This window comes from Vulpes vulpes, chromosome 5 (assembly GCF_048418805.1).
Source record: "Vulpes vulpes isolate BD-2025 chromosome 5, VulVul3, whole genome shotgun sequence".
In the NCBI taxonomy this organism is placed as follows: domain Eukaryota; kingdom Metazoa; phylum Chordata; class Mammalia; order Carnivora; family Canidae; genus Vulpes; species Vulpes vulpes.
Genome location: NC_132784.1, coordinates 10,265,385 through 10,280,948, shown reverse-complemented (window position 1 = coordinate 10,280,948; position 15,564 = coordinate 10,265,385). Strand labels below are relative to the sequence as shown.

The following is a 15,564-nucleotide window of genomic DNA, read 5'->3' as shown; positions in this document are numbered from 1 at the left end:
ATGAAATAAGAAATAATTACGTTTCAACATTATTAGATGCAACAAATAATAATATAAGTACAGAATATTTTATTATTTTTTAAAGATTTTATTTATTCGCGAGAGACCCAGAGAGAGAGAGAGAGAAGCAGAGACAAAGGCAGAAGGAGAAGCAGGCCCCTCAAAGGGAGCCCAATACGGGACTCCATCCTGGGATTGCAGGATCATGCTCTGAGCTGAAGGCAGACGCCCAACCAGTGAGCCATCCAGGCGCCCCAGCACATTTTAGGCGCCTCAGAATGTTTTAATAATAACACAGCAGGTTTTATCAGGCAATTGTGTAACTTCCTTTTTTTTTTAAATACTACATTTTATAAGGTAAAAATTAACTTGCATATATGAGACATTTTGAAGATTTAATAATAGACTCTACAAAGTGAAAAAAATGAACAGTTAATTTTGAGAAGATACAAACAGAGCTCCAGGCCTAAATTGAAACTCCTTCAGTATTTGATAGAATTGATGATGAAATACTCATCCCTAATAGCTATCTCTTATTTTTTTTATTGAGATATGATTGACATGTAACATAATATTAGTTTCAGTGGTGTAGAACATAATGACTTTATATTTGTGTATATTATGAAATTATTACCGCAGTTAAGTATGGTTAACATCTATCACCATACTATTACAAATTTTATACTTGTGATGAACTTTTAAAATCTATTCTCTTAGCAACTTTCAAATATACAGTATATTAACTGTCATTAATATAAAACGGTAACTATAGTCAGTATGCCATACATTACATTCTCTAGGACTTCCAGTTATAAAATAACTGGAAATACGTACGGTTTGACTCCCTTTACCATTTCATCCATGCACTACGTGCCACCCATGGCAGCCACCTATCTGTTCAAGAATTCAGCATTTTGGTTGGGTTTGTGTTTGTGTTTTGTGTTTTTAGGTTCCCAGAAGTGAAATCATAATGGTATTTGTTTTCTCTGTCTGGTTCATTTTCTTTAGCATAATATCCTCAGAAGTCCATACAAGTGGTCACAAATGGCAAGATACTCTTCTTTATTATGGTTTGGTAATATTCCTCTGTGTGTGTGTGTGTGTGTGTGTGTGTGTGTGTGTGCATGTGCATATACACATCCTATCTTTTTGTCCATTCATCCAGCAGTGGACACTTAGGTTACTTCCGTATCTTGGCTGTTGTAAAATAATGCTTCAGTGAATACTAGGATGCAGATATCTTTTCAAGTTAGTGTTTAGGGGGCACCTGGGTGGCTCAGTGTTTGAGCATCTGTCTCTGGCTCAAGTCAGAATTGTGGATCGTGGAATTGTGGCCTGCATCAGGCTTCCTGCATAGAACCTGCTTCTCCCTCTGCCTAAGTCTGTGCCTCTGTCTCTCATGAATAAATAATTAAAATCTTAAAAAAAAAAAACAGTTAGTGTTTGGTTTCCTTTGGATAAGTATCAGAGTGGAATTGCTTGATCATATAGAAATTCTATTTTTAATTTTTTTCAGGCATCTCCATACTGTTTTACATAATGGCTGCAGCAGTTAACATTCCCACTAACAGTGCACAAGTGTTATCCTTTATCTCCACATCCTCACCAACACTTGGTATTTCTTGTTTAAGCCAATGTTTTCTTATTAAGTTTCTGTCTACATGATCTGCTTACTTGATAATATAGTTGGATATTGAAGTCCCCTAATATCATTGTATTGTCTATTTCTTCCTTTAAGTCTGTTAATGCTTGCTTTATATGTTTATGTGCTTTGTGTTAGGTGCATAAATATTTACAAATTTTATACCCTGTTAGATTGACCCCTTATTCATTATATAATAACTATGTCTCTTATGGAAATCTTTGTCTTAAAGTATTTTGTCTTATATAAGTATAGCTACCCAGGTTTCTTTCGGTTTCCATTTTGCATGTGTTGTGGTTTGAAGGTGGGGTTCAGAACTTATGGTCAAGAAAGAATTCTTAGACATCTTTGGTGCAAGGTGGTTTTTATCGAAGCCCAGGGACAGGACCAGTGTGCAGAAATAGCTGTTGCCCTATTTCTGCCCTGAGATATTGAGGAGCAACTTAATATATTTTTAAATTGGGGGAAGTAAAGATTAAGGGAAGTTTCCAAAAGGACTTTCATATGCTAACGAAGACTCACAGGATGCTGGAGGCCTAGGTTTTGTCAAGCTTAGGTTGTTTTTCCCTCTAGCAAAGCGTTAAGCATTAAGACAGTTGCAAATTTCCTGGTCATACTATGTGGTCCTCAAGTATTTGTCAATGGGCTGCAGGGTATAAGAAAATTTAATTTTATATGCATTTCCTTCTGCTTTTGTTCCCAACATCAATGGAATATTTTTTTCCATGCCTTCATCTTTAGTCTATGTATCCTTCCCTATGAAGCAAGTCTCTTGTAGGTAGCATATAGATGGGTCTTATTTTCTTTCTTTGCAATTTGATGATTTTTGTAGTGGTATGGTTAGATTCCTTTCTCTTTATTTTTATATATCGACTATAGGTTTTGCTATGTAGTTATCATGAAGCTTACATAAAGCAACTTATCCTTATAAGTGTTTTAAGTTGATAACAGTTTACATGTTTTTAACTTGTGTATCCAGTAACAAATTACTGATTATAGTTATTTTTATTAGTTCTATCTTTTAACCTTTATACTAGCTTAATATGTAATTAATCACCACCTTTACAACGTTAGATTATTCTGAATTTTACTGCATATTTACTTTTACCAGTGAGATTTATACTTTCCTATTTTCTTGTTGCTAATTAGTACCCTTTCATTTCAGTTTAAAGAAGTACCTTTAACATTTATCTTAAGGCTAGTCCAGTGGTGATGAACTAAAGTAGCTTTTGCTTGTCTGGATAACGCTTGATCACTCTTTCAATTCTGAAGGCAGTTCTGCATTCAGAGTATTTTTGGTTGTCAGTTTCATTCAGCAGTTTGACTATGCCCTCGTCTTCTGGCCTGCAAAGTTTCTGCTAAAAAATCTGACAATTTTACTAGATTTCCTTTGTATGTAACAAGTTGTTTTTTTCTTGCTGCTTTTAAGATTCTCTCCTTGAAAAAAAAAAATGTGGCCTGCAGTGGGTCTCTTTAGGTTCCTCTTATTTGGAACTCTGATTTTTTTGGATCTGGCTGTCTATTTCCTTCCCTGGGTTAGGATAGCTTTCAGTCATTATTTCTTCAAATAAGTTTTCTTCTCCTTTCTGTCTCTTTTCTACTGTGGGAGCCCTATGGAATGAATACTGAACGGCTAGAGGTTGTCCCATAAGTCCTTTAAGCTATCTTTCTTCTGTTTCATCTAAATCTGATGTTGATATTGTATTAGGCCAAAAAAAAAAATCTGCTCTCGAACCATTCTAATGTATGTTTCAGTTCAGCTATTGTGTTCTTCAGTTCTGTGATTTCCTTTTGGTAATTTATTATAAATTCTGTGTCTGTTGAAATTCTCACTGTGTTCGTTAGTTTTTCTAACCTAGGTGAGTAACTATGAGTATTACTTTTACTCTTTATGAGGTAAATCACTTATCTTCATTTCATGAAGTTCTTTTTCTGAAGCTTTCTCTTGTTCTTTTGTTTAGAAGTATTCCTCTGCTTTTTCATCTTGCTTAACTTTCTATGTTGTTTTTTTTTTTTTAAAGTACAAAAATTTCTTTTAAAGATTTTATTTCAGAGAGAGAAAAAAGCAAGTGTAAGCATGAGCAGGGGGAGGGACAGAGGGGAAAAGCAGACTTCCAGGCAGCCCAGGTGGCTCAGGGGTTTTGTGCCGCCTTCAGCCCAGGGTGTGATCCTGGAGTCCCAGGATGGAGTCCCACATTGGGCTCCCTGCAGGGAGCCTGCTTTTCCCTCTGCCTGTGTCTCTGCTTTTCTCTCTCTCTCTCTCTCTGTTGCATGAATAAATAAATAAAATCTTTAGAAGAGCAGACTTCCTGCTGAGCAGGGAGCACAACACAGGGTTCCAACCCAGGACTCTGGGATCATGACCTGAGCCAAAGGCAGATACTTAACCAAGTGAGCCACCCAGGCACCCCTCTGTGTTGCTTTCTGTGCATTATGTAAAACAGCCACCTCTCCCAGTCTCGAAGAAATGGCCTTGTGTTGAACCTTATCATTTACCTCTACCCTAGCTTATGATTTTCCAAGCAGCCTATTTTGTTTTTAGTATCTCCCAGTAGTTAAAGGTGTGCCCAAGATCTTTCAGTGTCTCAGTCAGCACCTAGATTTGAGCTGAGTGGAAGCTAGACCCTCCGAAGCAGCTTTTAAAATATGCAACTGTACCTCTTTTAGGGAATTACTGGGACATGGGCTTTGTTCACTTCCTCAGTGCTGAGCTCTGGGGTGAGCCCTCACTTAAGAACTATTTTTTTTGTTTGCTGCTGTCCTCCTTGAATCTATGAACACAAGCTCTGCGGGCCATCAGAGCCAAGCCATAAAAGGGTGTGTCCTCTGGGTAGCTGAAACAAAAACAAGGCACCAGACACAAGTTCCTTTCTTAGCAACACCAACAACCTGAGTGGGGCAAGAGAGTATAAAGAAGGCACCATCTTGGGGATCCCTGGGTGGCTCAGCTGTTTAACGCCTACCTTTGGCCCAGGGTGTGATCCTGGAGACCCGGGATCGAGTCCCACATCGGGCTCCCTGCATGGAGCCTGCGTCTCCCTCTGCCTGTGTCTCTCTCTCTCTCTCTCTGTATCTCTCATGAATAAACAAAATCTTAAAAAAAAAAAAAAGAAGAAGAAGGCACCATCTTCCTTCCCTAGAGAGTGCCTAAGTAAATTCTTGTATGTGTGCCAAACTGGAAGCCTACCCCTCAGGCTAAATCTTCAACACAAGCAAATAGGCCTCTTTCACGTAAAGACTAGGGGTGTGTTTCATTCTCCCATCTCTGCATTCTACTGTGGGGTGGTAGCCAGCCTAGAACTGTTTCTCCATTTGTCATTAGTCCCACTGGACCCATGAACAGAAGCTGTGGTGGGCTCTAGAGCCAGATAATCAAGGAGTATTCCCTGGGCAGCAGTCATAAAACCTAGGGCACCAGATATACATAAAAGCTGTCTTCTGGAAGACACTGGTTGTCTGGAGCATGGCAGAGGGAGCACTTAAAGATATTACCTGCCCTCTGAGGTCTCTTGAGAGGATTACAGTCAGCTCTTAGGTATGTGTTTAGGTATTTATTTTTAAAGATTTTATTATATATATAGAGAAAGTATAAGTGGGGGAAACTTTTTGGGGGGGGAGGGAATTGAGGTAGAATCTGCTGAGCACGAGCCCAAGGTGGGGCTTGATCCCACAGCTAAGATTGTGTCCTGAGCTGAAACCAGGAGACGGACACTCAAGTGCCTGAGCCACTAAGACACCCCTAGACGTGATTGAAAGCCTGTTACTCTGACTACAGCTATAAGAAAAGCTAATAGGGGGACGCCTGGGTGACTCAGTGGTTGAACGTCTGCCTTTGGCTCAGGGTGTGATCCCGGAGTCCCAGGATTGAGTCCCACATCGGATCTCCTGCAGGGAACCTGCTTCTCCCTCTGTCTGTGTCTCTGCCTTTCTGTCTCTCATGAATAAATAAATAAAATCTTAAAAAAAAAGAAAAGAAAAGAAACCTCCTTCACAGAAGAACTGGGTACCTCAACCTCTTGTTTCTCTCCCACCCTGTGGTTGGTAGGTGGTTAAAAACTCTCTTCACTTGGTAGAGTCCTGTGGTGGGACCTAGTGCCAGTGGTCACCAGAGCCAAGCAATCTTTTAGGTGTCTCCTGGGCAGCAGTTGAAAAAATCAGGGTGCCAGACAAGGAATATGTAAGTTCCTTTCCAAAAGATACCAGTGATGTGGAGTGAGGCAGAGGGAAAGTGCAAAGATGGCACCTGCTGGTCTCCATCTTCGGAGAGTGTTTCATTAGGTGCCCCAGATGTATATTAAATTAGATTTCTTCCCTTTAGGCCCATCCTTTAAGATAAGCAATTAAGTCTCTCTTGCAGAAAGTCTGGGCACTTTTAAGTTGGCTGCCTCTACTCTCCCCTGGGGTCGGTGAGTTTGCATTAAGCCTTTAAGAACTGTTTCTCAGTTTACTCCAGTCTTGGGAGTCTTGTGGTCACAGGCTCTACTTGATTTTCAAAGCTGGAGGTTTTGGGCAGTCATCTGTCAGGTGCAGGTGTTAAAAGTTGGAGCGTCAGATGTGTGGTTCAAACCCTTTGCTCTTCAGGGAGAAGCTTGGGATTGTGAGTTCCCTCCTCATTATGGGTTACCATGATGGGGGTAAGGTTTATGGTGAGATTGTGTCTTGGCCTGTCCTTCCGACTTGGACGTGAGTTTTTTCTCTTTCACCCAATGGGAGGAAGTCACTCATCTAGTTTGGGGGTTCCATATGTAGTTTTTAGATTCAGTGTGTCCATGGGATGAGGTGATTTTAGGGTTCTCCTATATTGCTATCTTGAACCAAAACCTCCCTATTAGCTATTAATACTTGATAGGTATTAATCACTTTTAATAAGGTACTACATTTTAAATTCATATATATTTCATTAGAAACAATGAAAACTCTTATCTCTGATACAGCATATTCAATCAGTAGAGCAATTTTAGGCATAGCAGATTATGGTGTCTTACTATAGATAATGACATAATTTTAGTGCTCATTTATATAGGAACAAAATTAGAGGGATTACAATACTTGTTTCTAAGATGTAGTAAAAAAGGAAAAAAAATGTGCTGTGAGCAGTTCCACTCCCAATATGTACCCAGACATGAAAACATGTCCACACACAAAAGTTAGTACTTAGATGTTCTTAGCAGCATTATTCATGATAGCTGAAAAGTGGAAACACTTGTGTCTACCATCTGATGAGTGCATAAACCAAGTTGTATATTTGTACAATAGAATATAATTTATCATTTACAGTAGAATATAATTTATCAATTAAAAGGAATTACATATCTCTTTATACCTAATAGGATGGGTGTACTTAAAAAGACAACAGCAAGTATTGATGAGGATACAAAGAAATTGGAACCCTTTGACATAGATCATGGAAATGTGATATATTGCAGGCCACTATGGATATAAATTGGGCAGTTCCTTAAAAGGTTAAATATAGAATTAAATATAGAATTATCAGGGGGATCCCTGGGTGGCGCAGCGGTTTAGCACCTGCCTGCGGCCCAGGGCGTGATCTTGGAGACCCGGGATCGAGTCCCACGTCGGGCTCCCGGTGCATGGAGCCTGCTTCTCCCTCTGCCTGTGTCTCTGCCCCTCTCTCTCTCTCTCTCTGTGTGTGACTATCATAAATAAATTTAAAAAAAATAAAAAATAAATAAAAATAAATATAGAATTATCATAATACCAATCCTAGACATACACTGGAGAGAATTGATTGTCACATGTTCACACAAAATTGTTCATAGCAGTGTAATTCACGAGAGCATAAAGGTAGAAAAGGCCTAAATGTCAGCTATAAAATGGAATGAGGTACTGTTAAATGCCACAACATGGATAAACCTTGAAAACATTATACTAAAGGAAAGAAGCTAGACACACAAGACCACGTGTTGTATGATTACATTCATATGAAATGTCCAAAATAATAAAATCCATAGAGACAGTTAAGTACTTGCTAGGGGCTGTGGGTAGGAGGTCATTGAGACCGACTGCTAATAGGTATGGAATTTCTTTGGGGTGATGCAAGTATTATTTAGTATTGGTGGTTATACAACATAGTGAATACCCTCAAGTACACTGAAGTATACATTTTTTAAATGGTGAATTTTATATTGTGTGAAATATATCTCAGTAAGTAATTCTGCATAAAATAATGCTAGGTATCTGGTCAATTACATTTTATATTTGATAAATATTGCCAAGTTGTCCTACATTGAGATGGTATAATTTTTATTCTCATCAGCTATGTACATGTGCCTGTTTCCACATTCTGGGAGCCATTGTGGTATGGCATTAAATTTTTAATCTTTGCCAGTGTGTTAATGCTGAAAAATGAAAATCTAATGTGGGTTACTTCTATATTTCTCTAATTATGATCAAGAGAGAATATTTTATCTTAAATATTATGTATATTTCCTGTGAATTTTCTGTTCTTACTCATTATCCATATTTCTATTAGTGTTGGTTTTTTTCTTATTTGTAGAATTTATTTTTTTTAAAGATTGTGTTTATTTGAGAGAAACAAAGAAAGCATGAGCAGGGGTAGGGGCAGAAGGAGCTGATCAGGGAGTCTGATAGAGAACTGGATCTTAGGACGCTGGGATCAAAGGTAGATAGATGCTTAACTGAGACACCCGGGCACCCCTATAGGACTTCTCTATATGTTCTCTGTTTTCCCACTTTTTCTTTTGACTTGATGATGTGTTTTTACTAGGAACAGTATCTTTAGTGTCCAGTAGTACTGATTGTAACATTGTTTCATCTTCATGGTCTAAGCCAAGCTAAATCCTATCTCATTGACGTTATTGATGAGTTGATTAAATTTCCCAGGACTTGTTATTGTACTCCTTCTAAGCTTTGTCAGCTTAATACATCTACATCTTAATACATCTAGTACATCTTAATACATCTTAATTTAATACATCTATATGTATGTAAATGTGTTTATATTTCTGATACTGTTTTAGAATATTTTAAGGGAGAACTGAATGTGGAAGACAGGCTTTAAATAGATTACCCAAGCCCAAATTTTGAGTATAGACAAACATTAAGATGAAGGTAATTTATGACTTTGTCTAGAAAACATGAAGAATGAAATCACCTTAATATATAGATGGTTTGGAAGGTGGATAAATGGGTGGATATACAGGCGAAACAAATTTGCGAAGTAAGGGTGAAAACTGATTATTGATGCAGAAACTGATTCCCCTCGCCCATGCCAGCTGTTGAGCCATTTAGCAGGTTTAGTCAGTCCTTCACCAAATTTTTTTTTTAAGGTTTTATTTATTTATTTGACAGAGCACAAGCTGGGGCGAGTGGCAGATGGAGAGAGTGGGAGAAACAGGCTCCTCACTGTGCGGGGAGCCCAACATGGGGCTCAATCCCAGGACCCTGATATCATGACCTGAGCTGAAGCACTTAACTGACAGCCACTCAGGCACACCACCAAATTTTTTAGTACAAATTATATGCCATGCCCTATGCATAGGTGCTTACTCTCTGCTTTGAACGAATCAGATTTTATCCTTTAACCTCATGGAATTCATCATCTAATGAAAGAGATGGCAATAAAAAGGGCAAATAAACATTATGATTAAGAAAATGTTATGAGGGACACCTGAGTGGCTCAGTGGTTGAGCACCTGCCTTTGCATCAGGTTGTGATTCTGTGATCCTGCATTGGAGTCCCACATCAGGCTCCCCACAGGGAACTTGATTCTCCCATTTTCTTTATGTCTGCCTCTCTTTCTGTGTCTCTCACGAATAAATAAATAAATAAAATCTTAAAAAAAAAGAAAGAAAATGTTACATAAGAAATTAATATTCCTTACCCACTCATAGAAAATAACCAAGGAAATAGGAGGTTTGTGACATACTTTTGGTAATCAGTGAAGTCCTTTCCAAGGAGGTAGCATTTAAGCTGAGACTTAGAAGTTAATAAGAATCAGCCATGGGAAATTAGGAGAAGGACATCCTATGCATGAGGAATCTTCTAATTGAAGACCCTAACTTGGCATCTATGAGAAACAGACAAGAGGCAGTTGTGGCTGGTGTTTAGTAATTTGAGGTAAGAAGTGATTATGCAAGCCCTAGTAGGGGCTTTGGACCTTGTGTTGAGAAAGAGCTTTAAGCAAAGGAGTAATGTGTTCTGAAAGAGGAATCTAGCTTTGGAATGGAAAATAAAGAAGAACGAGGTAAGAAAAGAAGCAAGGACAACAATTAAGAGGCAATAGCTAGGGGCTCCTGGGTGGTGCTGTAGTTTATGCGCCTAACTCTTGGTTTCAGCTCTGGTTGTGATCATGGGTCATGGGATTGAACCCATGGGAACCCATGGGAATCTCTCTCCCAGCCTTCCTTTCCTTCTCCCTGCTGCGTGCACATGTGCACTGTTTTCTCTGTGTCTAAAGTAAATCATCTTTTTTTGTTATTTTTAAATAAGCTATGGCCAGAGCTATCTCAGACATAAAGATGATGGCAGAATGGATAGAGAAGATCTGTTAAATTCAAAGTATATTTGAAAGGTAAGGGGATCCCTGGGTGGCGCAGCGGTTTGGTGCCTGCCTTTGGCCCAGGGCGCGATCCTGCAGACTCGGGATCGAATCCCACGTCGGGCTCCCGGTGCATGGAGCCTGCTTCTCCCTCTGCCTGTGTCTCTGCCTCTCTCTCTCTCTCTCTCTCTCTCTCTCTCTCTCTCTCTCTCACTGTGTGCCTATCATAAATAAATTAAAAAAAAATTTGGAAAGGTAGAATTAGCTGGATTTGATGTGTTGGATGTTGTGGATAATGAAAAGGAAAGACTTATGAATTACTCTTAGCCATTTGTTATTAAAATCTATGTGCTCTGCTTGGAATCAAGTATGGGTAGTAGAGTATGGTTATACATAATGATAGATAAGTTGATATTTATGTAGTGCTTTCAAACTACTGCCACATCTAATACACATTTTGGGTTCTTTAATTTTTTTAACTGAAACATGTTGGCAGTCTGAATTTAGCTATAGTTTTCCTTAAGTAGAGCTTAATTGGCATTCAGAAGTATTGAGACTACTTAAAATTCTCACACCTTTTAGTACTTCCCCAAACTAAACATTATCTCTTACAAAATCAGAGTGGAGATTTTTTGGGGGGAAGGGGAGATATTTTTATTTTTTAAGGAATAGGGTAGAAGTTAGAAAATTTTTCTTAAGATTTGGGATGATTAGGTGGCATAGTTGGTTGAACATCTGACTCTTGATCTCAGCTCAGGTCTTAATCTCAGGGTTGTGAGTTCAAGCCGTGCATTGGGCTCCATTTTGGTTGTGGAGCCTACTTTTTAAAAAGTGAAAAAAAATTTTTTTTCTTAGGAGTGTATTTTCTTTTTTTTTTTTTTTTAATTTTTATTTATTTATGATAGTCACAGAGAGAGAGATAGGCAGAGACACAGGCAGAGGGAGAAGCAGGTTCCATGCACCGGGAGCCCGACGTGGGATTCCATCCCGGGTCTCCAGGATCGCGCCCTGGGCCAAAGGCAGGCGCTAAACCGCTGCGCCACCCAGGGATCCCAGGAGTGTATTTTCTTGATGTGTAGTTAGATTTTGTCTGAATGAAAATATAAGGTCAACTATATTTTTATGAAAGATGTCAAGAATTTTAAAAACTTGCCACACTGTTATATAATATATTAACAGAAATCACTTTAGATTGCTATTTAGGATTTTTCCTTCTGGAATAGAGTTTATTGCATACTATAGAATTTCATGGGAAATTTAAATAAAAAATTTAGAGTTCCCACAAATACATTCAATACTTTCTAGTAGAATTTTATTAACTTAATATGAATATCTGTAAATTGATTATTTTTTCCTAGACTGTTTTCAAACTGCAGTTTTTAGTATTGATCTTAAAATGTTATAGATTTATAAGCATTGATGTATTAGTTCATCAAGGAAAAAAGAAATCAGTCTTATTTATTTATTTTTCAGAGGTGGCTGGATCCAAACAAACCAATAAGGAAGCAGCTAAAGAGTGAGCATATACACTTACTTGACATTTTGCAACTATACTTTATAAGATAAAGGATTAATATAATCTGATTAATTAGAACTGCTCTTATTAATTCTAGGAGGATCTCCTTACAGTTTGAACTTTAGAGTCAAATTTTTTGTAAGTGACCCCAACAAGTTACAAGAAGAATACACAAGGTGGGTTTATGGAGCATATTCCTGAAAATATTGTCAAAACTATGAAATTTTGAAAAATTTTTTTGAAATTTTGAAATTATTTAGGCAGAAAAAAATTATCATGGTGTAATTCTGAGATTCCCAGCCATCACATGGAATGGGTTATAGATCTTTTATGTTTCCTTCCCTCTTGGATGGCTGGGAGGGCTTTCGGAGATTGGAGGTCCAGGGCCACCCCATGTATCCACAAGCAGCCTTTTGAACCGTATCAAATCAGAATTTTCTACTTGTAAAAAAAAAATGGTTAAGAATCACTGGTATAACTAGTTGAGGCAATCAGATGATATTGTAATTGTATCCAAGTGATGCTGCATAGTGAGAATTGTGTCTGCTGGTTTTTTGTTCATGTAAAAGCATATTTATATATATTTTTTATTTCCATTGAGGAGAACATAGAATTTGGAAAATATATAACCATTATGTGAGGAGTAATGGTCAACAGGTACTTTTTTTTCCCTATGAAAATGCAATCTGTAGTTCCCTTTTGCTAAGATTCAAATTCTTTTTTTTCTTTTTCTCCTCCACTCTCACCGTTTTCCTTAAGAGTATAATTAACATATAGTGTTGTGAGTTTCAGGTAAGCAGGTGCCTTTTTATAAAAAATTGTTGGCAGGGAGTACACTAGCACATTCAGTTCTTTAAGTGCTAACTTTATTGGCAATTTTAAATCTGATCTTAAGACAGAATCGAATTTTGTTGTCACTTCTTGACAAAGTATACACAAGAATGACCCAGATGAGCATTTTGAAAGTATATGAATGTTAGGTTTGCTATTTAAGGTAGAAATAGTGGGGAATAATCACATTGTGGTATCTGTACCTAAATAATAATCTTGTTTATTTGAAAGACAGCATTTGGAGTTAGGCTTTTTAAAAAAAAAAAAAAAAGACTAAATAAAAAATTAGCATAGAGTACCTCCATAAAAGTCTCAGATACAAGAATATAGGTCAGTGATTTTATTCAGAATTACTCTGAAAGGTAGGTGCTAAGTTAACAATCTGTTCCTAAAGTTACCTGTAAATAGTCTGTGAAATGTTACCATGTTGGTCATTGTTTAGCATACTGTGGTGATGTGGAGTAACAAAAGAAAAAATTAAAAATATTTAGGCTGTATTTACCAATCATCGGGTGTTTATAAAATTAGGGTTTTCAGTAGACCAGTTAAGAAAAGTTAAATTGACATTCTTAAGGGTCCTTTTCTGTGTGTTTGTTGAGTGCAAGGTGTTACCTTTTTTATAACAGAATTTAGGAATGTAGGTCCTGGATTAGGCAGTCCTAACAGTTGAAACTAATATTATTTCCAAGCTAATTTGTCTTGGAAAGCAAAGTTGTGTCATATGAATAACCTTCAGTTTAATATTGTAGCTCCCAATCATTCAAGTTGTTGTTGTTAAATAATTAAAATAACAAAATCTTTTATCTTAATAAATCTTAGTATTGTAGAACTTCCTGTGATTTTGTCTTAACTTCAAGGAAATTACTCTGAATTAATAAAAATTATGATTTATGAAACTTTTTTTTTTAAGATTTTATTTATTGATTCATGAGAGAGCCAGAGACATAGATAGGCACCAGGAGAAGCAGACTCCCTGCAGTGAGCCTGATGCGGGACTGAAATCTAGGACCCCAGGATCATGACCCTGAGCCAAAGGCAGACGCTCAACCATTGAGCCACCCAAACACCCCTTAAGAAACATGTTTAAGTGCATTTTACAATTTCCTGAAATCAAGTAGCAAAGTATTCCATAATACATATTTCATGTAATCAGTTTTAAATGTATAAGAAATATTTTAATTAAAAGATGAATAATTTAAAATTGGATTTCTAATGTGTTTAATATATATGAAAAGTTTGTTAGAGCGGTTAAAATATGGCCAGTTGCAGCCGTATTCATAATTTACTTCACTCAAAATAATGTCTTTGAATTTCTTAATGGAGCTTGAATGTGTTGATTTTTTTTTATAGCCTGTGTTGAAAACATAATAAAAAAATAAATGTATCTCAATGATAATTAAGTCATAATATCTTCCTGAAGTAGAAGAAAGTAAAGCCAAGTTTGGTAGTAACCAAGCAGTTGCTTTGTGTTCAGCCTGTTGTCTAGATTATCTTTGTTTTCACTAAAAATAATGTATTGTTTGAAAAATCCTTTATTATAGGATGTCCTAGAATCTTTTAACTGGTGGTATTGGGTAAAATGAATTAAGTAGCTAGTTTTTATTATATTATCGTAGAATACCTTATTGAATCTCTACCTTCCTACAACTTAGAATCACTTAGGGGAGCTTTAAAACATGCTGATGCCTTGGTCATACCCCTGAGATCTTTTGATTTAATTAGGTCTCAGATGGGAGTATTACAAGCTTCCCAGGTGATTCTAATAGACAGCCAGCGTTAAGAATACTCCTTTAAAACTTTATTGCTTGGGTAGGCTTAATGCAGTGGTCATGACTAGTAATATGACACCTTCAGCCACAGCTGATAAATTTTAAGGACTAGTTTAAACCCACAGAACAGGAAATCTGTGACAACACCTCTTTACCTTCAGATTCCATTTTAGATAAGTTGTAGGAAAGAGTGGACCTATAGAACTTACATCAGACTACAGGTCATTTGGTATTAGCAGGTGCTGGCATCCTTAGAATTGGAGTTTTCTCATGAGTCATGACAGTACAAATGACATTTCTTTGGTCCCTTCTTAGTGCTTAGGTGTACTCAATACATAATAAGTGCTCATGGTATTGGTTACTGTCTAGATTAGAAAAGTTGTATTATTTTTACAGATTAAGTGTGTCATTTCTGTATTTACCTCAAGCATTATTAATCTATCTTAAAAGTCTTAATTTAAAAATTAGGTTTTTAATCACCTTACTTAGGGCCCATAGGATACATATACTAGACAAGTGATATTACTTCCTTTTTTACAAATCTAGAAACTGAGGCTCAGCCAAACTTTAAGTACTTTGCTAAGGAGCACTGACTGGTTTAGTGTATTAGGACTTGAATTCTAGTTTCTACTCTGTCAATCCTTACTGGTTATTTTATTTTTTTTTCTTACTGGTTATTTAAATAAAATTCATCACATAATGTGAGCACTGGATGTTATATGCAGCTGATAAATCATTGAACACTATACCTGAAAATAAGTATGTAGTATATGTTGGCTAATTGAATTTAATTTAAAAAATAAAAATTCATCAGGCATAGGTATTATTTGTGTAAGACTTAAAATATTATGTCAAAAATACACATGCCTTTTCATTCTTAACTATGAGATTAGTTCCTACCATGAACCTTTACTTTTAATTATGAAACCAAGTTAGCTAGGTAAAGATTTATTGTCTTATGTTGAATAAGTAGGTAATATTCACAGTATTACATATTAATTCTCACAGGAAGTTTGTATACTTAATATGTGAAGCCAAGATATTTCTTTTTTTTAATAAATTTATCTTTTATTGGTGTTCAATTTGCCAACATGTAGAATAACACCCAGTGCTCATCCCATCAAGTGCCCCCCCACAGTGCCCATCACCCAGTCACTCCCACCCTCTGCCCACCTCCCCTTCCACCACCCCTAGTTCGTTTCTCAGAGTTAGGAGTCTCTCATGTTCTGTCTCCCTTTCTGATATTTCCCACTCATTTTTTTCTCCTTTCCCCTTTATTCCCTTT

At 37.0% G+C, this 15,564-nt stretch overlaps 1 protein-coding gene across 3 annotated transcripts in view; it reads left to right on the top strand.

Moving 5' to 3' along the window:
* Nucleotides 1–15,564, top strand: part of PTPN4 (protein tyrosine phosphatase non-receptor type 4) — a 205,515-nt gene that overhangs the window by 93,011 nt on the left and 96,940 nt on the right. Inside the window, exons 4-5 of one of the 3 annotated variants that reach the window (XM_026017724.2) lie at nt 11,637–11,679; nt 11,777–11,855. The exons of 1 other annotated variant lie outside the window; for it this stretch is intronic. In XM_026017724.2, coding sequence (XP_025873509.1) covers nt 11,637–11,679; nt 11,777–11,855 — 122 coding nt within the window. Of the gene's footprint in view, nt 1–11,636; nt 11,680–11,755; nt 11,856–15,564 lie in introns of all 3 variants that reach the window. One more of the 3 variants, XM_026017723.2, reaches the window with a different exon arrangement.